This window comes from Diabrotica undecimpunctata, chromosome 2 (assembly GCF_040954645.1).
Source record: "Diabrotica undecimpunctata isolate CICGRU chromosome 2, icDiaUnde3, whole genome shotgun sequence".
NCBI lineage: Eukaryota > Metazoa > Arthropoda > Insecta > Coleoptera > Chrysomelidae > Diabrotica > Diabrotica undecimpunctata.
Window position 1 is genome coordinate 95,927,961 of NC_092804.1, and position 25,434 is coordinate 95,953,394.

General features: G+C 36.9%; 1 protein-coding gene across 1 annotated transcript in view; it reads right to left on the minus strand.

Moving 5' to 3' along the window:
* Nucleotides 1-399: 399 nt before the first annotated feature.
* The window catches only part of LOC140434738 (cathepsin D-like), a 95,423-nt gene continuing 70,388 nt past the window's right edge, over nt 400-25,434 (minus strand). The window contains exons 6-8 of the mRNA XM_072523227.1: nt 22,131-22,365; nt 2,017-2,148; nt 400-595 (exon numbers count right to left, since the gene is read on the minus strand). Coding sequence (XP_072379328.1) covers nt 434-595; nt 2,017-2,148; nt 22,131-22,365 — 529 coding nt within the window. The 3' untranslated portion in view covers nt 400-433. The remainder of the gene's footprint in view (nt 596-2,016; nt 2,149-22,130; nt 22,366-25,434) is intronic.

Here is a 25,434-nt window from a genome sequence, read left to right on the forward strand (position 1 = left end):
CCAAAGTCAGCTCTAAGCTGGGCCATAAGTACAAGAGAGCACTTAGTGGTGAACGTATGACAGAGGCTAGACTAGCGGGGCCACCCAAAAGTCAACCAACTTTGTCCTCTAAAATGAAGGAAATTCTCTCTGGTGTCAGTGTACTTACTGACTCCTGCAGACTCAGGCGGCATCCACATTTGCTTGGATTGTCAGATGTCCCAAAGTACTGTCTATGTAATAAGGAGAATAAACCCCCTAAAATATATTCTCTGGAACTGTTTGGCTTTATCAGAGGTGGCAGATCCTGGGTTCAGCCTTAATGCAACTGAGCCATATGAAGAAGCTATCTTTAAAGGTTTGTGGCTTTGTTTAGTATTTAATTAAATCCAGTTATTTGGATAAAGAAAACACAATAAGTATAACATTCTATATGACTTTTTATTAGGTATATTTAAACTGCTTCAGCTAATCCTACACGATTATTACCAAAATCAAATTCTGTGTAGAATTTTCCAATAAAAACATCTCCTAGGATCCATTCCACATGAGTTCTAGTGTCGAGGTCTAATCCCATGAATCCAGAAATACAGATGTCAATAAGACCATTAGATTGCTACAAAATAAAATAATATTTAATTACTAATAAAATTTAAAAAAAGTTTGGTCAGTAAAATACCGATGTGAGAATGATGACGTGAGAAGTTTACTAGGATCATAGTTTGAGTCAAGCTTAAGTCAGCAATGCTTTACGTGCTGTAGTGTTAAATACAAAGTACATCTATGGATGTGAAGTAAATATCACGAGTGAATCGAATCGGCGGAATGCATGAATAGTACTGCCAGAAATAAAATCTTGCTACTGGTGATACTCATGTATTGATCCTTATCGAAATATATTAAAACGCTTTATAATCGGACCATTTTTTTTCTTTGAAGCCGTTTCTTGTTATAAATAGTCATACTCCAGCCAATTGTACATCTTTTATTAATGTTACCTTCTCGCTTAAGTTTTTGACCTATTAACTACTAATTACATAGTAGGGACCGATGACTTTATGTCGTTCTCTTTAAAACAGGGTGACAGCTGAGTTAAATTAGAAATTGAAAAATTTCTGGTGTCTGTATGAGGATCGAACCCAAAACATCCGGCTTGATAGACCAGTACCACAGCTACTGAGATACAGCCGTCAAAAAATCCGAACATAAATAATTACTACTAAATAAAATAGATCATACGTAATAGTTTTCTAGACTTGCTCTAACTAATAATTGCTATGCGCTTATGGTGGAATTACCTATTTTAAAAATCCTTTGAATAGAATAATAAATGAATGAGTATATCTCAAAAATGTAATACACACATTTTCAAATCTAAATACTTCAAAGTAACTTGGTATACTTCTTTAACAAATAAACACCAGTCTCATAAGACAAACACTCGTTTGTCAGAAAAACAGAAATTCGCCAGAAGAGTGGGCCTGCTTATTCTGGAATCGATAGGCATACGTAAAATAAGTTGATATTATCTTAAATAAAACATGCAGGAGAATTGTCTGGAAAAGATTAAACAAATCTTTGACGAACATCACTTATAATATAACCCAATCAATCAAGGCTATCTTAGCTTAGGCAAACGATTTTCCCAAATTTAAACAATCTATGGTAGTCTTCAATATTATTGGTATTCAATTCACTTGTATATAAAATTTTCATAACATCAAACTTAGATTTAAAATTTCCCTAATACAGCTAAAAATATGACACACATACGAAACTGCTCGTTCTTTCATAGGCGTCAACATGGTATTATAATAAGAAAAATTTAATTATGCTTATACAGAAGTAAAACAATATACATTTGTATTTAGGTATAAAACATATAATTAAAACTTTTAAAAAGTGTCGTCAAAATTTATACAGTAAGCATAACGTGACGTTTTTGATCTAGATCAGATCATCCTTAGTGCCTTCTTTTGTAATTGAAGCTAACACTAAAATTGTAGCTGTGACATCAATATAATACTTTTAACTTACCTTTAAAATGTAATCGTTTCCAGAAAGTTTGAATTCTTTTCCTCCGAAAACAAAACTAATTTCGGGTAGTTGATCAACTTTATTACAATCAATTATATATTCACCATTAAGAAATGAAAAAGCTCCTATTTCCTAAAAACATAATATATGTTAATATACAGATTCTAATAAAACCACTACTAAGTTTTTGTACTTTTGTTTTTATTTCTATGAAAAAATGTAGAGATGAAGAAAAACATGCATTCATGTAATTTATTGATAACAAAACATTAATTGAAAAAATAATCATACCCTTCCAAAATATATTCTGATAAAAAATATTATATTATATGCCTGGAAAAAATATTATATTCCTTGATAAATATTACTTTGAAATGTCCAAAAAGGAATAAAAAAATATTGTGCTCGGTAGCATTATTAATGAAAAATCCTGAAAATCCTGAAAATTTCCTTGAAAAATCATTTCCAAAAAACTTTAATTGATATTAATGTAACCAAATAAAAATTTACAAATATTCTTAATTTCATTTATCAGTATACCGACAAATAAACAAGTGTGCTTGATTACTAGTGTTATAGGTATTATAGTTATTAATAAGTATTATCTAAAATCTAATAATATAAAATTCTTAAATATTAATAGCCTTAGTTGAATAATCCATATATATATGTCCATATATATAATCCATATGTATATGTGTTATAATCCATATTATAAAGTCAATTATCAACTAAGTCAATTATCATCTATTAACACACACGTTCCTGTCTGTCACATCAATGTGAGCCAAATCTCGTTACTGTTTGGTTATTATTATTATCATATTTAGCCATACGGCTCACACTCCCTCTAAGGAGAAAATTTACTTATCCCAGATAACTACGGTATCAAAAGGATTGAGCTCTGGTGGGGCTCCTTCTGTGTTATCGAGCCCTAAGTGACTTGGTATGCTGAAGTATCTCCCAAAAATTTTCGTACACATCTGGTCGTCGAGAGTAGTAGAGATTTCTGCATAGTCTTATAAAGATATTCATTCAGACTCAGCTTTTTTATGTTTTCTAGGAAGTTCTTCGGTTCTCCTTATTATTAATATTATCCAGATTTAGCCATTCGACTCACACTCCCTCTAACGGTAAAATTCACTCATCCCAGATACCTAGGGTATCTAAAGGATTTATTATTATCCAGATTTAGCCTTAAGACTCCCTCAAAGGAGAAAATTCATTCATCAAGATACCTACGGTATCAAAAGGATTGCGCTCTGGTGTGACTCCTTCCTTGTTATCGAGCCCTAGATGACTTGGTATGCTGGAGTATCTCCCAAAAATTATTGTACACATCTGGTCGTCAAGAGTAGTAGAGATTTCTGCATAGACTTATAGAGATGTTCATTCAGACTAAGCTTTTTTATATTTTCTAGCAGGTTCTTCGAAATAACTCAAGTAGTAAAGAGAATTATAGGTATTGTCTAGGTACTTTCCATTCTCCACTGTTTTCGTATTTGAATTTCCAAATCCCTATACTTTTCGTTCTGTTTAACACAAAGATTATTGTTGTTGGGTATCGCTACATCAATTACTGTTGTTTGTCTCTTTAGTTTATTAACTAGTATGAGATCTGGTCTGTTATGTGCTACTCTTTGGTCTGTGAGCAAAGTGTGGTCCCAGTATAGCTTGTTGTTGTCATTTTCAAGTGTACTTTCAGGAACATATTAATAATATGGGATATTGTGTGTTTAGAGAAGTCCTAGTTTGATAGCTATCTCTTGATAAAAAATATTTCCTACTGAGTCATGCCACTCCTTATATTCAGTTGCAGTGAATGCCTTGCAGCCCCCGGTAAGATGTTGGATGGTTTCTTGAGCTTGACATCCATACCATACTTAAATATACCATACTTAAATAACAATAAATATTTAAATATTTTATGTATGATTTTGATGTCACAGCTAAAATGATGAAAACTTTAAAACAAGAAAATTAATAAAGAAAACTAACTCTAGGTAGGTCCTCTGTTATTATTAGTTACAGCCTGTAGTCGTCTAGGCATTAATTCAACCAACTTTCTAGTGTCCTCTGGGAAAATTGCCTCCCAAGCTTCAGTAATTTTTACTTTCAATTAATTTCTAGTTGATTTTGGCGCACTATTTACTTAATTTTTTAATTTCAACCACAAATATTCAATAACATTCAAATCTGGTGACTAGACTAGTGTTTTAATGACATTTCGGTCATTATAAAGTAACCAAGTACGAACCCAATATGACGTGTGTTTTGGATCGTTGTCCTGATAAAACCGGTAATTGTTATTAATATCTGATTTTTGAGCACCAGCGGCGAGATGCTGCCTTAGTATATCCAAGTATATGTATTGGTTCATATTTCCTTCAATAAAATGCATGTTACCTACACGTGCAGATGACATACACCACCCACATCATCACTCCATTTCCACCGTGCTTTACTGTAACTTTTATATTTTTTGATTTTAGTTCTTCATTTGGATTTGTCCACACCGATATTTTTCTATCGGACCCAAACAAGTTTATTTTGGTTTCATCAGTAAATATTACTGAATTCCAAAAGTTCAAATCTTAGTTAATATGCTCCCTAGCGAACACCAATCTAATACGCCTATTTCTTTGGCTAATAAAAGGATTATTTCTTGCAGTTCAACCATGTAGGTTATGATTTCGTAAAATCCGTCTAATTGTTTCGGAGTTACATTGTTTTCTAAACTGTCTTTTCACCCCATCTCGTAATTTTGGTGCAATTTTTGTAGGATTATTTTCTATTTCTCTAACAATCCATCTTTCCTTACGTTAGGTAAAAATCTTATTTGGAGCTAACCTTGATTTATTTTCAGCTCTATTTTCATTTCGGTAACATTAAATAATGTGCTGAACTGTTCATGAACATTTATTACCATTTTGGATATGTATCTTTGGCTATATCCATTTCTATAGTGAGTAATAATAAAATTGTTTCACTAATCATAGTTCGGCGAGCCATTCTTAAATAATTTTGTTATTTAACGATTAAATACTTTAAAATATCAAATAAAAAATAAAAATAACTGCAATATGAATTTAGTGCAACGCCTACTTTGCAAATTTCAAATTGATAAATTGTGTAATGCATTATCTTATCTGCATTATTTTAGTTGTGACATCAAAATCATACATAAATCCTTATTTTTCCCTATAATTCATTTTTTTGCTATATGTTTAGTTAGAAATTACAGAGTCGATGATAAGTTGTTCTTTGCAGGTCATGGAACCGTTAGCGCATCCTTTCATTTGGGGCTCAATGATATTATTTAGAGCACAATGTGGGTAGATACGCCGGGTTACACAGGATGTGACCAATTTATACAGAGTTGGAAGACAAGTAATTGGCGAAACTTGGTTGGATCTTGGGTGTTATTTCGATCCTTTGGTATTAAAATAAAAATAATATCCAAAAGAATTAAATGTTTGAAAAAGTTCTTGCAACAATAGCAAATTAAATAAAAATATTACAAAGTATACATACGCTTACAAAATTTATTGCAATGAAGAGAAATCATATTAAATATTATATCCTTACCACTTTAACAGGTAAAACATCACAAATATTATAGTTAACATAAAACTAGGTACAATATCCTGTTCGCGTTCCTCAAACTTATTTAACCCAGTAACTTCTACTAAGTCATTATTTAAACTGTTCCATTTACCCAAAACTCAGTTAACTAAAAAGTTTTGCCCCACAGTGTCATTTTCAGTTTATAATTATAATAATTTCAAAAAGCTCTCTAAGGATTCTATAAGTATATATGACATCACCTCTTTCTCGTCTATAAGTTAATGGAGACAACTTGACCGTTCTTAGTCGGGTTTAATAGTTTCTTCTTCTTCTTTGTGTGCCGTACTTGTATTCAAGCGTTGGCTATCGTCATATTGACAAGCTGATGAAATGATTCTCGGTCGGCAGCTAGATGAAACAGTTCCTCGACCGTTCGACCTGTCCATTGTCTAATGTTACGCAGCCAAGACAGTTGTTTTCTTCCGACCCAACGTTTTCCTTCGATTTTGCCCTGAATGATTAACCGGAGTAAGCGATATTTAGGTCCTCTCATTATACGACCGAAGTATTGGACCTTTCTTCTCATTTTGATGATGTTGATCAATGCTCGCTCTTTGTGCACGGTCTCTAGCACGCGTTCGTTAGATATGTGTGCTATCCACGGGATTCTGAGCATGCGACGGTAACACCATAACTCAAACGCTTCTAATTTGTAAAGATTTTTAATTTTTCTTGTCCAGGTTTCACATCCATAGAACAAAGTGGACCAGACGTAGCACTTCAATACTCTTAGACGTGTGGTCAACGACAGACTTCTACTGCATAATACAGAACGCCAGTTCATAAAGTTTTTCCGTGCGAGTTCTATTCTGGTCTAAATTTCCTCGTCACTTTCAACCCTGCAGTCAATCCAGCTACCCAGATATCTAAAGTGTTCCACCCTTTCCAGGATTTTGTTATCTAATCTTAGTACTGAGTCTTCGATATTAATTTTTTCGACCACCATCCATTTTGTTTTTTTTTGCGTTGATTGTTAAGCCCTTTTCAGTGCATTCGTTGTTTACAGCATTCAACAGGATTTAAAGATCTTCTAGACTCTCTGCCATTATTGCGGTGTCATCGGCGTATCTGATGTTGTTAATAATTTCACCACCGATCTTAACACCTTCGCGGCGATTTAATAGTTTAATCTCTCATAATTAAAAGGTAGCTTAGTAGATCTTCGTTGTACTCCTTCTAATAAATTAATGTCCCTTTACAAATGGGGTGACCAAACTGACAGTGAAAATTCTAGATGAGTTCTAACATAACTTAATGTTTATTGATTGTAGGACCAATATCCTTAACTTCCTGTACCGATTTCAGAGCAACTCCATCCAAAAAATATGTTAAATATAGATTTTTACGTGCCCGTTGAACGACACAACCCTTACGCGTATTTAATGGAATAGCCCATTTTATGCTCCATTCCGATAGCTGGTTGAGGTGATTCTAAAGGGTATTAAAGATATCTGGACAGTAATATCGTTTAATCGTTGGCATATGAAACCTATTTTGACTACCATCTACACGTTAAATTAGATACATACAACAAAAACAGAATATGCCCTAATATTGATCCCTGAGGGACACCATTGGCTGCTGCACGTGGATCACTGCAGTCATTTTCCACTTTGATTGAAAAAGTTCTTTCAGAGAGGATGTTTTCTAACCACAATAACAACTCGCCACGCATGCCGTAATGTTTTAGCTTCAGCATTAATTTTTTTATAGGTACCTTATTAAATTCACGGAAAAATCTATATAAACAATATCAATCGGTTCACATCGGTCCAAAGACAAAGTCCATTCATTAAGAGCGAGAAAGAGGTTGCTAGTTACAGAACGATTCGACAAAAATCCGTGTTGAGAGACTGGAATAACATTGTGCTCTAACCAAAAGGATACTAATTTATTAGCTATTATTTTTTCCATTATTTTAACTGATGTTACCGGTCGATAATTAGTCGAAAGGACTTTCATTTCACGTTTATATATCAGTGTTGATTATCACGTTGGGTATCAAGTTGGGATTGAATTGGTTTGCAAGGATTTGACCAGTAAAATTGCCATTGGAGTCGCTAAACTATTTGCACAATTATGATATAATAATGGTGAAATATTTTCCAATCCAGGAGAGGCAGTAGTCTTTAAAGAACTTAATACCTCTTTAACCAATTCAGTAGAGATATTAATTGTTGATAAACTTTCCATTATTCTATCAGTAAGAGGTGCATCTGAAAAAATAGTATCTGTGTCAACTGTAAATACACTGGAAAATGTTTCGGCAAATAATTCAGAAACCTCTTCTTTTAAACAGATTTCACCATTAGATTTTTCTAATAACGGTATACCAGTTTTTGGACAGAAATTTAACTTTAACTGAACTTTGTTTTCATAGTTACTTGTTGACAATCTTAGCTCTTATGTCAGCATATTGGAAAATTGTCGGTGAATACGTATATTTTCCTCAAACGGATTTTTCCTTACCCTTTTCTATAAAATGTTTTTTTCTTTACTCATTTTAATCAGTCGATTATCGATCCAAGGGCTTCTGTGATTAGTCCTAAGGGTGTAAATTAAAGAACATGTATCTATTCCTTTATATATAATTTCTTTACATTTATTCCAAGAATCATTATATGAATAACTATTTAAATCTGGCCAAGTTACTTCCCTAAAATACTGACATAATTTAATATAATCTACTTTACTAAATTCTTTGACTATTTTTTTTATTGATTGCGTTGATTATGCGTTTTTGTTCTATAACATTTTGAAATATGACGGCGCTTATTGAAACTACTGTCAAATGTATTCGATTTTTGAATGCGCAAAATGTTCGTCCTATCGACATTAATAGGCAAATAAAGGCTTGTTTATGGTTACTTGTGACGGAAGAGTTGATGACAAAATTCAGAAAAATCCGCGATTAACTTTAACCACATTGCATGACTTTTTTCCTTAAATTATTTTTCGATCTCCCTTAAAATAAATAGTGACTAAGTACCTTATAAAATATATATTTTATAAGGTACTTAGTCACTATTAAATAGCTATCGGCTATAGTCGGCTATATAAAAATGTGCGCTCGGTTGATACCTAAGGTTCTGACAGACAAAAGATAAGACAAAACGAATGGAAGCAGCCCTTGATTTCTTGACCTGATATGACATTGATGATGACAAAGTTTTCGACTGCATTGCAATGGAGACAAAGATTGGATTTATTAAAAAACTTCTGAAACAAAGCAACAATACATGGAGTGGCATCTTGCAAACTCGCCCTCAAAATCCCAAAAAAAAACCCGAATCTGAACGCAAGAAAAGTGATTAGAACTGTTTTGGGACCTTAAGGGTTTAATCTACGTAGAATTTATGTCTAGGGATGAAACAATAAATTTAGAAACTTAACCCCGAAAAGATTAGTACGTGCAATACAGAAACGACTCGAATGTTGTAGATCAGCGGTTCTAACATTTTAGCCCTGGCGCCCCCTTTGAACATTGAAGATAGCTCACGCCTTGTCAATAATTGGTTGGTTTAACAGTGAAATTGTGAAACTAAGGATGCTAACTCTACGTAAGCAAAAGCTGGGATGCAAAATAAAAATCTAGATAAATTTAAATACGAAAGTTTATTTGATCTCTCATTAAACTTAACATTGTTTATTTATTTGAGAAAAAGAATAATCTAAAAATCAAATACGCATATAAAGTTGAAAATCTTTTGCGTGTGTTTTTGCATTTTCAATGAGAGGGTTGGCATTGTCCGTTCTTGACAAGTTTTTCGATATTCGGTTGAAACTGTGTCAGAGCACACCTTAAGTCACTTTCAATGTTCAGCTTTGTATTTTGATTTTATATACGCCAATGCAGCAAAACCAGATTCGCAAAAATATGTGGATGAAAACTGGACTAATAACTTCGCAGATACTAAAGCCACTTCTGGGTAAACAGGAAAGTAGGTTAACCAAAATTCTTCCAAGTCCATGTTTGCAAAATCTGCTTTTGCTTGTGAATCACATTTTAGGTCAATTGCCTGCTTTTGAAGGTTAACTGGAAGAATGTCAACATGGATATGAAAAGGATCTCTTGTCAACTTAAATTTTCAGTTTTCCGAGATAACATCTGGAAAGTACTTTCGAATTTGATCTTTCAGTTCTTCCAAATGCCGTGATATGACGTCTTTCAAATCCGAAACTAGATGTAGTGGAAGGGTTTGAATATCATTGAGGAGGTAATTCAGTTTGGGAAAAGAGGAAAATTTTGGCTTGGAACTGTCAAGGCGGCGTTGCCAAAGCGATATTTTTTCTATAAACCCCTTAATTGTATCAAAAATGTTTTTGAAGTCATTAACAAAATTTCAACTTCGGATTTTAAATTGAATAATCTTGCAAGCATATTTCCTTTGGATAACCACCAGACTTCTGTGTGAAACAGGAGGGTTTCCTATTCAGTTCTTAACATAGTGCTCGAAAGAGCCTAGTGTTTAATGCGCTGGATTTGATGTGCTTAACTATTTTAATTGCTAAGTTTAATGTGACTTTGAGAGGCTCAGGTAAAGGCTGACTAGCTAAAGCTTGTCTGTGAGAACCAATTATCCTAAGGTTCTTCTTTTTTGCCAATTCCATAAATCCAGATCGATATCCTGTCATGGCTAGGGCCCAAAGAGTACATATGCTAATTACTTTCTCCCATGGAAGTTCATTGATTACTAAAAAATCTTCAAGGGCAGAAAATATGTCAATGGCTTTAGTTGTTGTTTTAAGAGATGTTGAAAACAATATTTCCTCCAGGAACCGTTTTCTGTTATTAATTTTTTTTATTTAATAAAACTCCAACCGGAATCTTATGATTATTGCTATCTGATCATTCACTCTGATCAATAAGCAAGTTGGTTCTATATACAAATATTACGAAAAACTTGTCTAAGGTTACATTCAGAAATATTCCTTAGACTCTAATAGATTATAGTACTACTAGCTAACGTGTACACTTTAGCCTCACTTTGCTCTGCTATTTCACTTTCACTCACTTATAGAACTAACTCAAACAGCTTCGTTCTCTTAAGTCTTCTTATCTGGTTGGCGTTGTCTAGGAGTTTGATGGCCTCGACATTCACGTGGTTGAAGAGACATGACTCTCGGCAAACTTACTTATTGTCTGGATAACCGTATCCATCTGGAGGTCTCGATGAAGATCACAGTTTCTAAAGTACCATGGAGCGTTAATGATATTCCTTAATAATTTATTCTGATATCGTTGTATAATTTGGATGTTACTTTCTTTTGTACAGTCCCATAGCTGTATCCCATATGTCCATATCGGCTTAAGGACTTGCTTATAAAATAACAATTTGATATAAGTAGGCAGAGTGGATTTTTTTCCCATCAACCAGTACATCTTTCTGAACTTAATTTCTAATTCCTCTTTTTTTTCTTAATATGTTCTTTCCAACATAGCTTGGAATCTAATGTCATACCCAAATATTTTGCAGTATTTGCATAAGGTATTTGGTTTCTATTTATACTAACTGGGATATGTTGTTCTCTTTTGTTAGTAAAATTGACATAAACAGATTTTGTTTTATTCAATTTGATACGCCATCGGCTGGTCCAAATGTTTCAGAGTTCAACAGAGTTCTGTAGCATGGTTGCTGCATCCTCGTAGTTTTGTCCTACTGCTAAAATGCATGTGTCGTCTGCCAATGTCGCAATTGTGTTAGGTTCTAATGATGGAATATCGCTGATATAGAGCAGGTATAGCACTGGCCCCAGGACACTTCCTTGTGGAACTCCAGCTTTAACCTCTCTTAATTATGAGTATGCTTCCTCATAATTAACTCGAAAGTATCTGTCAGATATATATGATTCTAGTAGTTCAGAATATTGTTTTGGTAAGTAGCCTCTCATTTTATGATATAATCCGTCATGCCATACTTTATCAAAAGCCTGCGCTACATAGAGGAAAATTGTGGAACAGACTTTTCCTCCTTCTAGAACTTTTTCTACTATATCTGTTATTCTATGCACCTGATCTATCGTTGAGTGGCTTGCTCTAAACCCAAACTAATGATTAGGAATTAGATTTTTTTCCTCTATAATTGGTTTTAGTCTCTTAAGTAGTAATTAGTAATTTTTCGTATAATTTAGACATGACAGGTAACAGTGAAATATGCCTATATGAAGAAGCTTCTTGTGGAGGTTTTCCTGGTTTTAGTGTCATTATAATTTCTGCCACCTTCCATAACTTTGGTACGTACCTCAGCCTAAAGGAAGCGTTTATAAGATGTGTTAATTTTATTATAGCTTTCCTTGGAAGTTGCTTTAACACTTCCCCCTAATTTATCCCACTAATCCAGGAGCTTTCTTTTAATTTATATTTTCTTTTATTTCCAAATATACTTCTTTTGGAGTTACAGGGCTAATCTCCATTTCATCTTGATCAGGGAGCTTCCAGTTAATTATTTCTTGTTCTTCATTTGGTTAAAAAGTATTTTCTAGGTGGTCAGCATACCTGTTGGCCTTTTGTATATTGCTTCTTGCCCAGCTACCATTAGTATTTCTAATTGGTGGATTCTGTAAAATTGGCCTTTTTAATCGTTTGGTAGCCTTCCACAATGAGTCAGTAAGACTCAGTCAATGAGTCAGTCAATCAGTAGCGCTATCATTTGATAGTTCACTTAGGTAGATGATAACCGATTCGTTTTTAATTTTTTGAATTTCTCTTTTTAATTTTTGTGTGGCATTATTTATTCTAGTTTTATCACCTGGTGCTCTAGACTGATGCCACTTGCGTCTCAGTTTTCTTTTTTCGGTTATCATTTCTCTAATTTCTTTCGGGTAGTTATTTCCTTTTATTCTTTCGACACTGTTCGAGCTGTTGTTCCAAGCAGCTTGTTATACATTTTTATTGAGTAATTCTACTTCTGCCTCTAGTTGATGAACGGTCCTTAATGGAACTGAGTGAGTATTTTTGTTGACAAGTCTAGGGGGGCTTTCTTTTTTGATATCAGTGTCACTGAGTGTGAGAATAATTGGAGAATTAACAATGCCTCTTCTATCTCTATGTAATTTTTTGAAATATTTCTGACTACAAAGAAGTCGATAAGGTCTGGGATTTTATTTGTGTCAGTAGGCCAGTATGTTGGCTTTCCCGTTGATATTGCGTCGCATTTTATATATTTCATTGCTTCTAAAGATTCTTTCCCTTTGGTGGTAGTCAGTCGTGACCCCCAATGCGTATGTTTTGCATTGAAGTCTCCTCCAAGGATAAATATATGTCCTTGACTAGTCAAAAATTTTATAATTCTTTTATTCTGTTAATAAATCGACAGTAAAACAATAACTGTGCATAACTCGTCAGCAATATCAGTTGTTTCGTCACACTGCAAAGAAAAAAACGGTATACCTTTTAATTTTTGCAATAGTTGATTTTTCAAATCCAGAGCCATGTCATCAATTCTACGTTTTACTGTGTCGTTTAAGAGAGAAATTTTTTCTACTTTCTTACAACTGTCTTCACTAAGTACGGTATTACAAGCAGTAAGTAAACAAGGTTTAATTAGTGACTTACCAATAGTATGTGGTTTCTTGTCTTTAACTATCAAAAGTGCTATTTTGTATGATGTTTTCACAGCTTTCTCATTTTCAAGAGTCATTTCAAGAAAATTTGTAGAAGAGTCAAGTTTCATACGTTTTAGGCTGTTTTTTTGGCAATAAAAAATTCTGGGCCTTTATCTTTCAAAGAAGAATGGTTTGTAATTAGATGCCGTTTCAAACGTCCGGGGCGCATTGCGTTATTACTAAGAACAGCATAGCAGTTGACACACTGAGGTAAATGACTGCCGTTTTTCTCCATAAAGATAACACCATACTTGATATAATCGTCTAAATACAATATTTTCTTTGGAAGTAACTTGGCCATTTTTAAAGCTGTTACACAACACTATTAAATAATTAAAAAACAATCACTCTGTTAATAAATATCGATTACACCGATTGCTACAAACAGCACACAGACGCTGTCAACTGAGACTAACGCGTCAGACGGAGTCACTAAACTGGAGCCAGGAGTGCTTGCAATAGAGTGTTGGTAAATATACTTTGCGCTCCTACGATGTTGCCATACACAAGTATTTAACTCAGATTGTGTGTTTGAGTAAAACGATTTTAATCACGTTTAAATAAAGAAATATTTCTAAACAAAATAAAAATAAGAAATACAAAATATTTTGTTTTTAACAAAATAATAATTTTTTAATTTTAATTTTTCTTCGTACCCTCCCGCCTCCCCTGAAATTCGCTCACGCCCCCCCCCCCCCAGGCTGAGAACCACTCTCTCCCGGTACTGTAATTTTACCTCGACGATGGTGGGAGGGCCGAGTAACCGGTCGTGGTCCCTGAGAACAGTACCAAGCGTCTAGCGCCTGTGCACCTGGTGAGCGCCGGACACCGCCGCTGGACGCTAAAAGGCGCCGCTAGACCTAATTGCGACGCCTTCCATCCCTTACATCTGGCTGTGCCGCATCCCGACGAACTTGAAGGACTTAGCGCTTTCACGCTACCCCCTTTAGTCTGTGGCACCATCCCAACAAAACATGGTCTATGACCACATCTTCGACGGCCGTTTTTTCTTCCACAAAAATACTCCGAGTACAGCCAGTATGATCCCCTCCTTCCCCGACCAACATCCTTAAGAGAAAACCTAGGCCAAAATCCGACGGAGTAAACCAGCGGGAAAAAATCCGTAATCCAAGGTGTTAGAAACCGTGCTGGAGGATGAATGACCACACGACACGGGGCCACAAACGGTTCCCTCGGGGCGTCTGGCGAAACCCCGTTGTAAACAGCCTTACCACCACATGCGGGGCTCTGTGATGGATGACCTTTTTTTTCCCTAGCTACTCGTGGAATTTAAATGCTTAATAAATTCTTTAAAGAAACCGCGGGCGACCTGGACGGCAATCCAGGAAGAAAACTAGACACAGCCAGGAGGAGAACAAATTCTCTTCCTGACGACCATAATCTTAAGAGAAAAGCCTCGTACGTTAGGTCGATCTCCGAAGTATATAAAAAGAGACCGTGCAGTCAAGCAATGGAGATGCTTGACTACATAGATGATATGACAAAACAAATAGAGCGGCTTACTTCCTTAATACAGGAGTACCCAAATACGGCAAGACCTTTAAAGGAACTTCATAGGCAGCTCCACAAGCGGCATGCATCCCATCGTATGGAGTACATCCGCGAATGGTTGCATAGTCATGCTATTGAGCCTATCGAAAAAATAACTGTGGACTCAGACGTCCAATGTGACCTTCCGTGTGCTGAAGGCTCTATTGTGCCGAGACCCACCATGACGGATTGCGGCACGCAGACCGATGACTGCCACGGACCTCCTGCGAGGGCCAAGGTGAGCCTAGAAGGTGTCAGCACTTTTGCAGACTTTCAGAGGCACGCTCGCTTTGAGTGGCCTGAGAGGTTATATCAAAAAACGACTATAGAGGTCTCAAACCCGTTGGACTCTAAGTGCCGCGTGAAGGTGGTAGCTCTGGAGCCCAACGACAGAAATATGAACTTTAGTATTCAAAGACTTTATAAAGACCGATACCCCGATCTATCGTCACTTAAAGGGGACTTCGAGGTAATGGAAAATTCAGTCACCATCCGGGAAGGTGACGGAAAAAAAACAAAATCCCACAAAGTGATTAAGGTCACAGCCGGTACAGAGCTCTGGCACGCACTCGAGCGCGTCAGGGAGGAAACGCAAGAAAATGACACTGTGGCCCTGCACCATGTGAGCTACATGCCGGTGGCTAATATGAGGAAGATGGCGGAAGTTATCTTCCGGAAAACTACCCGTGTCTCCGTCTCGATATTCACTACAGCCACTAAACGGGAAAGGCCGACGTATGGATTTATTGTGTCTAAGAAGGACACGACCTACTCCCAGCTGCTGACTGGAGTAGAGGAAGCCGTAGCAAACTGCGAGGCAAAGGAGGCTGTTCTTAGCCTTAGAAGCACCCGTGATGGTAACCTACTCATTACAATCGACAAGGATCAGGACGCAGCCTCAATGATCAAAAAGGCTATTATCAAGGATAGCGGTGTATCGGCCAAATTGATAGGCCAGGAGAGGCAGGCAGTCATCCACGTTAGAGGGATGACCTCGAACACGAACACCTCAAAGTGGCTCTTACAAGGGAGCTGGGTAAATGGGAACCTAGCTACTCCATCAAACAGCTGCGTCCCATGCGGAATGACACCTTGGCAGCGACGGTCGTCCTTTCCGCGGAAGCGGCAAGGCGAATCATCGATAGGGGAAACCTGAAGGTCGGCCTCGTGAGATGCGAGGTGGAAAGGAGGTACAGCATCAGGAGATGCCAGAGATGCTGGTTATATACACATGATGTAAGCAAGTGCGACGGTCCTGACCGTACGGGATCTTGCCCGAAGTGTGGAAAGAAGGGTCACACCTTCAAATCTTGCAATGAGGCAGATTGGTGCGTAATCTGAGAAGACCCGCACCGTATTGGCAGTGGCAAATGTAAGGAGTTCCGGTCGGCTCTTTAGAGAGCTCGATTGGCGGACCAAACAAAGTCGCTGGAGACTCCCCCCCCCCCACAGGCATACCAGCCACCTACTCCTACAATAGATATCCCTTCCACTACCGCCACCCCGACTGAAATGGACATGGGCTCAGAGAAAACTGACGAGTTAAAGGTTGAGGTCCCAGGGCCGTCATATGAAGAGGTCGAGAAAGCCGACGACGAGGTCTTTCATGGAGCGATCCACTCCACCCTTATGGAGCAGTTTAGCTCCATGTGCGACAGCGTGGCGGCCAAACACTTGCAGCAGGCCGAACGGCTTAGTCGTTCATCTTCCCCTCCCCCGAATGAGGAATCTGATGTAACCACTACACCCTCCTTCCCATGGGATGTAGAGAAAAACACCCTAGATAGTAGTCTAGAAAAGCTAAAGTTTCTCACCATCGACTAAGCTGGCTTCGACCGCGACCGGTGCGATGACTCTCAAAATATTACAAGTTAACATCGGAAGAGCCAAGGTGGGACACGATCTAATTCACGCCAAAGCCCTGGAAATAAAAGCAGATCTCATTATAGTTCCTGAACCTAATAAAAACATTTCTAAAAAGTTTGGTTGGGTCGCCGACAAGAAGGCTGACGTCGCCATCCTCTTGGTGAACAAGAACCTATCCATAAGCAAAATCGCCAAGAAAGAAAGCTTCATTAAGATAAAACTCAATGATGTAGCTATTATAGCGTGCTATATATTACCAAACATCAACATGACACAATATGAAGAGAAGGTCGAAAACATCATAGAGGCGGCACTAACAGAAAAGCATTATATAATTGCTGGCGACATAAACGCCAAATCCATATGGTGGGGGTCCCCAAGAAATGACGTCAAAGGGAATATATGGAACGAATGGATCGCGTCTACTGATATGGTAGTGATGCACAATGGGAAACACACGTTCGAAAGAGGTGAATCGCGGAGCCACATAGATGTTACCCTGGCATCCAAAAACTATGCCAACAAGATAACAAATTGGGACGTTCTAGATGATAACATCTTTACGTTCCATAAGTACATCGTCTTCGAGATTGGCACAAAGGTAACAAAAAAGAATGACAGAAAGGTACTTGACTTCAACAAAGCAAGATTTGTGGAGTCGATTAGCAATCTACAGGAACAAACTACTGACTTTTCCACCTTCAGGAATTCCATTACTAGGGCATACAAATTAAGCAGCAGGAGCAAAACCGCCTCATACACCGTACCCTACTGGTGGAATGACGAAATTCAGTCAAAACGGACAGAATGCCTTAGATTCAGGCGAATCGCACAGAGAAACAGGACTCAGCAGACGAAAAAAGAATATAAACGCGCCAAGAACGAATTAAACAAACTTATAAAGAGGGCAAAGCGCACATGTTGGCAGGACTTGTGCGAGGCGCTGGAAAATGACATGTGGTGCGAAGCCTATCGAATAGCCACCAAAACGCTGAGGTTCGAGACCCCATACAACCTGTGCGATGATAGAAGAAGAGACGAAGTTAAATGTGTCGATAGCAATTAAAGTAAACTGTATACTCACGCTTAATCAAGCCATTAAGAGCGATGCTGGGAATATTTATATTCCACTATGCATCAACAATTTACTCATATAAATTACCATCTTTCTTGTACTCATTGCGTCGAGTAAGAACGATAAATATACGAAAATGGTTGCGTTTCGATTTAATTTGAGTTTCTTACCACTCCCTGATACGTGTTTCTGGGTCTTCCCGTCATCAGAGAGAGCTTGTAAGAAAACTCAAACTAAACCAAAACGCACCGACTACTGTAGCAATTATAGAAAAAATAATTACCAGAGTATGCTACTAGAGACATCTAGTGATGAAAGATGAAGTTAAATGTGTCGATAGCAATTAAAGCGTGAGTATACAGTTTACTTTAATTGCTATCGACACATTTAACTTCATCTTTCATCACTAGATGTCTCTAGCAGCATACTCTGGTAATTTTCCATTTTCGTATATTTATCGTTCTTACTCGACGCAATGAGTAGAAGAAAGATGGTAATTTATATGAGTAAATTGTTGATGCATAGTGGAATATAAATATTCCCAGCATCGCTCTTAATGGCTTGATTAAGCGTGAGTATACAGTTTACTTTAATTGCTATCGACACATTTAACTTCATCTTTCATCACTAGATGTCTCTAGTAGCATACTCTGGTAATTATTTTTTCTATAATTGCTAGAGTAGTCGGTGCGTTTTGGTTTAGTTTGAGTTTTCTTACAAGCTCTCTCTGATGACGGGAAGACCCAGAAACACGTGTCAGGGAGTGGTAAGAAACTCAAATTAAATCGAAACGCAACCATTTTCGTATATTTATCGTTCTTACTCGACGCAATGAGTACAAGAAAGATGGTAATTTATATGAGTAAATTGTTGATGCATAGTGGAATATAAATATTCCCAGCATCGCTCTTAATGGCTTGATTAAGTGTGAGTATACAGTTTACTTTAATTGCTATCGACACATTTAACTTCATCTTTCATTACTAGATGTCTCTAGTAGCATACTCTGGTAATTATTTTTTCTATAATTGCTAGAGTAGTCGGTGCGTTTTGGTTTAGTTTGAGTTTTCTTACAAGCTCTCTCTGATGACGGGAAGACCCAGAAACACGTGTCAGGGAGTGGTAAGAAACTCAAATTAAATCGAAACGCAACCATTTTCGTATATTTATCGTTCTTACTCGACGCAATGAGTACAAGAAAGATGGTAATTTATATGAGTAAATTGTTGATGCATAGTGGAATATAAATATTCCCAGCATCGCTCTTAATGGCTTGATTAAGTGTGAGTATACAGTTTACTTTAATTGCTATCGACACATTTAACTTCATCTTTCATCACTAGATGTCTCTAGTAGCATACTCTGGTAATTATTTTTTCTATAATTGCTAGAGTAGTCGGTGCGTTTTGGTTTAGTTTGAGTTTTCTTACAAGCTCTCTCTGATGACGGGAAGACCCAGAAACACGTGTCAGGGAGTGGTAAGAAACTCAAATTAAATCGAAACGCAACCATTTTCGTATATTTATCGTTCTTACTCGACGCAATGAGTACAAGAAAGATGGTAATTTATATGAGTAAATTGTTGATGCATAGTGGAATATAAATATTCCCAGCATCGCTCTTAATGGCTTGATTAAGCGTGAGTATACAGTTTACTTTAATTGCTATCAATACATTTAACTTCATCTTTCATCACTAGATGTCTCTAGTAGCATACTCTGGTAATTATTTTTTCTATAATTGCTAGAGTAGTCGGTGCGTTTTGGTTTAGTTTAAGTTTTCTTACAAGCTCTCTCTGATGACGGGAAGACCCAGAAACACGTGTCAGGGAGTGGTAAGAAACTCAAATTAAATCGAAACGCAACCATTTTCGTATAGAAGAAGAGACATAGCGAACACCCTCTTTCCCAACAAGCCCAGCATTGAACATACGTACAATACACATATCTGTCCGGAGGAGATAAGTAATGCGGAACTCATCAAAGCTGCAGAGTCCATTAAAGTAGGTAAGTCCCCTGGACCCGATCGTGTCCCACCAGAGGCGATAAAACTGATAGTTAAAACACAACCAGAAGCTATCAGAGCCGTATTGAATCAGCTGCTGACAAGACAAGAGTTTCCTAACCATCTCAAGCTCGCTAGACTAACTCTAATACTCAAACCCGGTAAAGACCCGGAAGAAGCCACAGCCTATAGACCGATATGCCTCCTCGACTGCCTGGGAAAACTATATGAGAATATTGTTAAGAACCGCCTTGAAGAAGAGCTGAGAGAAAATGACATCATCTCAAGCAGACAATACGGGTTCAGGAAAGCAAAATCTGCTATAGATGCGGTCAAGCATATTACAGACACTGTGAAGAACAGCAGAAAAAGATGGGCCGCTCTAGTAATGTTTGATGTAAAGAACGCTTTTAACTCTGCCAACTGGAACCATATTATTACTAAATTAGAAACCGCTGAAGTCTCGGGATATTTGATCAATATTATAAAACGATACTTATGCGAGAGATATGTTTTAGTGGCCAGAAACGTTGAGATGAAACTAACAGCCGGCGTACCGCAAGGCTCCGTACTAGGCCCAACGTTGTAGAATGTCTTGTACAATGGGGTCTTAAACATCGACTATGGAAGAGACACCATGGCAGTAGCCTATGCAGATGACCTTGCCATATTGGTCACTAACGACAGGCACTGGGACCTTGTGGAAATCGTAAACGAATGCTGCGAGAAAGTGAACAGGTGGATGGAAAATAATGATCTCGAACTCGCAGGCCACAAGACAGAAGTGGTCATCCTTAAAGCTCCAAGGAATGGGCCGGACCCGACCTTCCAAATAGGCAATAGCCAATTAGAGCCGACGATTAGGCATCGACCTGGACAGAGGCCTGAGGTATACGAAACACCTGTTAGGAGTGGTTAAGAAGGCGGATAAACGGACGGCAGCTATCCAAAGAATAATACCCAACATAATGCTGTATGAAGCCCATGGCGGTCACCTACCTAAGGTAAGAAGGACCATACGAGTGAACATGCTTATAGAATGGCAAAGAGAATGGGAGGTACAGACCACGAAGGCTCGTTGGACCAAAACGCTTATCCCGGATGTTGTAGCATGGTACAACTGTCAATTTAAAAGAGTAAATTACTATTTTACTCAGTTCCTGACCGATCATGGATCTTTCAGATCCTACACATATGGCATCAAAAAAACCAACGATGACATATGCACCTCGTGTGATGAGAGGGACGATGCGGAATATTGCATCTTCCGGTGTAATGTTTTCGCCTATGAACAACAAAGGCTGCAGAATAGATTCGGCGCGATCGCGCCCAACATCATGCAGATTGCAATGACCAGCAAAGAGAATTTTGAATATATAATCAACCATATAACAGGTATCATGAAAAAGAAGACTATAATAGAAAGAGCCGAACAAGCTGGGTGAGGGGTCAAATACAAAAATAAATAATAAAAAAAAAACATAAACATTCTTTTTTTATTTCCTTCTTTTTCTTTTCTATACAAAAATGTACCAAATGTTACCCTTTACGGTAACCCCCCTTTTATAAGCTCTCAAGTTTCTCCGCTTGGGATCTAGGTCTCCTTCCCTAGACGCTTACTGCTTTTAGGTAAGTGCTGTAACTAAAATAAATAGCCCTGAGGGCACCTTTAACCCAGTCTGCGCGTGGTATCCCCATGTTTCGTTCGCTAATGAACTCATCCAGGGATACCACGGGTCGAAGAGGGGGTAGTTTTAGTTGGTAGGCGACCTGGCAGGGATGTCCGAAGGGGGCCATCTGTCACATAGTTTGACATCGTGCCGTCGGCGTATGTCTCTGGTCCTTCTTTGGTTGAATCCAACAGTACTAGGGACACCTTCCCTAGTCGATTTTACGAATCTTTCCACCTCAGTCCAAAAAAAAGGTTGAGAACCACTGTTGTAGATTAGGTTTTTCTGATTCACGACAATGCTCGGCCCAAAGCATCAGCAAGAACTAAAAATCTACAATGGGAAATTTTCGAGCACCCTTTCTACAGCCTGGACCTCGTGCTTTCCAATTATTATCTTTTCCCGATCCTGAAGGAATCCTTAAGTAAAAAGGAAACTGAAAACAACGAATAGTTCAAAGATCAAGTGGCGGTAGAAGACTGCAACACCAGCATTGAAAAACTGATTCCACGTTAAAATAAATGTCTTGACAAGCAAGGCACCTGCATTGAAAAATAGCCTAAGGTACTAAGACGTTGTAAATAAAGTTTTGTGTTGATATCTTGTGTTTTTAATTTCTCATGCCAAAAAGTTCTCTACTTTCTGGACGACCAATGTATATATTTGTATTAATACACATCATATAGTTAAATAATTAAATTGATAAATAAACATACTTGATGTAACTTTTCGACTTCGGCGCTAGGTCCCGCGATCAAACTGGTACCGGTGTCCACGATAACTTGACATCCATTTGAACAGAGTTTTAAGGAAGATCCCACGTTAAGACTGTCCATAACAATTTGCCAATAGCCTTTAGCTGAAACATCTATATAAGTAAAGTCCCCTTTGTAATAGTTTGAGTCTGATCCACCCAGCAACAATTCACCACCAACGTCTCCATCAGGGTCTCTGAAAATTAAAATAATTCTTTAAGCTTTGATTTTCGGATAAACAATATTATTTCTAAAACAAATATGGACCTGATAAAATATGGATTAATATTTTAATTACATTTCATCTGAACAAAGCCAGATTAGAAACCAAAATCATTATCATGAAGGTGCTACAGCCCTAAAGGGCCTCGATTTTCTCAAACTTTCTGCGTCATTCTACTCTGCCACTTACTTGGATTTTCCAGTTAACAACACTGATTTCAGCATCCTGCATTACTCCGTCTATCCACCTCCGCTTTGGTCTACCCCGTCTTTTCATTCCAACTGGTTGCGCTATCAGAATATTTTTTATCATTCCGGGACCCAGGCTATGCCCTGTTCACCGAAGACGGTTTCGCTTGATTATAGTGGTAATATCTTTTCCACTGCATCATACAGACTACATAATATTCATCCACACATAACCAATATTGGCCGGTTTAAGGTTGTGAGTTCATACTTATACCTGGGATCATTGTTCATAAACACAGGGTCACTACAGAAAGAAATAAAACGTAGATGTAATCTAGCAAAATTTGTCATAGAAAAGGTGGCCAAAATATGAAAGGACTCTTAAATTTTAAGAACCTGAGGTTGATCAACTGCTTAATATTCTCAATACTCACATACGGATGTGAATCTTGGAGTATACAACAAGCGCAAAGAAGAAAGATAGAAACCACTGAAATGATCTGTTGTAGTAGAATGTTACGAATTCCTTGGACCGACCACATAACAAATATTTCAATTTTCAATAAGCTAAAAGTCCATCGTAGCAGACGCAGAAAACCTGTAAAGACTTATTATTCAAGGAAAGGTAGAAGGCCAAATATCACGAAGAAGATCTCCAACAAGATGAATCGATCAAATTACAAGCATATGCAGAAGACCTTTGCATAAGTTAAAAGAAATAACCAGAGACAGAGATCTTTGGAGATGGACAAAACACGACATCACGATGACCACTACACTCCCCCTGGGGGTTGGGATTAAAGAGAGAGGTCTTTTCCACCAAATTTATGTTTGGAGATATTCTGTAGTTCAAAGTTATATCTACCCCATCCATATTCTGCTTTCACTGACCACTCCGAATATCTTGCGTAGTACCATTCTTTCAAAAATCGATAAAGTGGATTCGTCTGTATTTTTAGGATACATGCTTCTGATCTATATGTGAGAACAGAAACATCAGTGTTCTATAATCTCTTTTCGAGTTTTTTTTGAACACACGTTTGTTAGGTAAGTATTGTGATAGAGTATAATAACATCTATTTGTAATTATTATGATGCGCCTTTTGATTTTCCCCAATATGTTATTATTGGGGTTAACCGATATCCTTAGATATATGAACTTTTTGGTTGTTTCAAAGTTTTCGTCATTCACATTAATTTAGATCTGCGTCAACATTTCAATCTCTTGTTTGTGTTAGTCGGCATGAATTTGGTTTTATTTTGATTTATATGTATGTACAGTTGAGTCCATTGTTCTTTACCCGTGCGTCATTATTTAAAGTATACGAAATAAGTCGGAAATTTACTTCATCCAACAGCAAGTGACAGAAAATGGCTACTGCTCCGATCACGGATAATATTATAAAACTTAACTTTGTCAAATAAACAGAATCTGAAATGTTATTGCTTTTTTCGAATTCAAATTACACGATTAAATTTAAAACGAGTTCCTGTGCTTGAGACATAAGAGTTTTTCCAGGCATAATCTAAAATAAAGTAATAAAATATTTTCGTTTTGTCATGTCTTTCATTTTTGCGAAAGCTTAAACAAAATCATTCCTAAACTGTGTGAATGAGGTTAAGTTTGTATGTAAATTAATGGCAAAATAAAATACACTTACCATAAAATTTCCAACTCCAATATAAAATTAGTTTTAAAAACAACTGTTTGTGTAATATAAACGACTTCTAAATGTAAAAACAGGACAAGAAAACAGCAAAAAATCCAACAATCTGACAGCCACAAGTAAACAAATTAGAAACATCACAAATTGTACTTAAATTCTGAAAACATCCCTGAGCATCGTTTTTGTACCTATTTATTTTCGATGTACTGAGTCTAGAGCGTTCATAAAATCATAAAAATAACATGTGTCTACTATAACAGGCGGTAGCTGGTTTGTCTTTAGTTTCATATGTAAAAGACAATGATACTATATAAAATGTATGTGTTTTATCTTGCCAGATATTAATGACGCACGGGTAAAGAAACATGGACTCAACTGAAATCCTATTCGTTCTGCTGCTGCTACTAACTCAATTAGGATTTCCATGGTTCTGCCCTGGTGCTTGAAATTTCGCCCTGGATATCAAGTTTCAGCTTAAAAAAGAAGAGGAAGAGCTGAGAAGACATGCTGGAGGCACAAGGAGATATAGTTATGGCTTAGTATAGAAACTAATAGAGGGAGTTAATTAGTAAAACCGACCGAGCATAACATATATCCCATATATCCAGAAAGAAAGAAAGTTGAGAGAAGAAACTTGTTGATGCTATTAAAGCAGTTTTCCAAAACAACTTGCATATTCTAAATTAATAACTTCAACAACGTTGCGTAGTTATAGAGTTCTCTATTAATATAGAGCATTTTAATAATTTAAAAATTTTTTTGTAGCTGAAGAGAACTGCGTGGAAAGTAACTGCGTAACTTCTCAAACGTAACATATATTCCAACAATATATATTCATATATATATATATATATATATATATATATATATATATATATATATATATATATATATATATATATATATATATACATATCGAAAAAAGGAGTACGACCGTTAATCCAATATAAATAAGGATCACTCGAAGAGGGTGGGTTTTTCGGTCAAAAGGTGGAGAAAAAGACAAAGAAGTTGGCTACTTCATCTATTTATTGAAGACGTTTAGCTCTCTAATCAGAAAGCATCATCAGTTCATCTAAAAAGCACAATATGAAAAACCAAACATCCATAGACAAGTCAATATAAATGTGTTACCTCTCTCTCTCTCTCTCTCTCTCTCTCTCTCTCTCTCTCTCTCTCTCTCTATA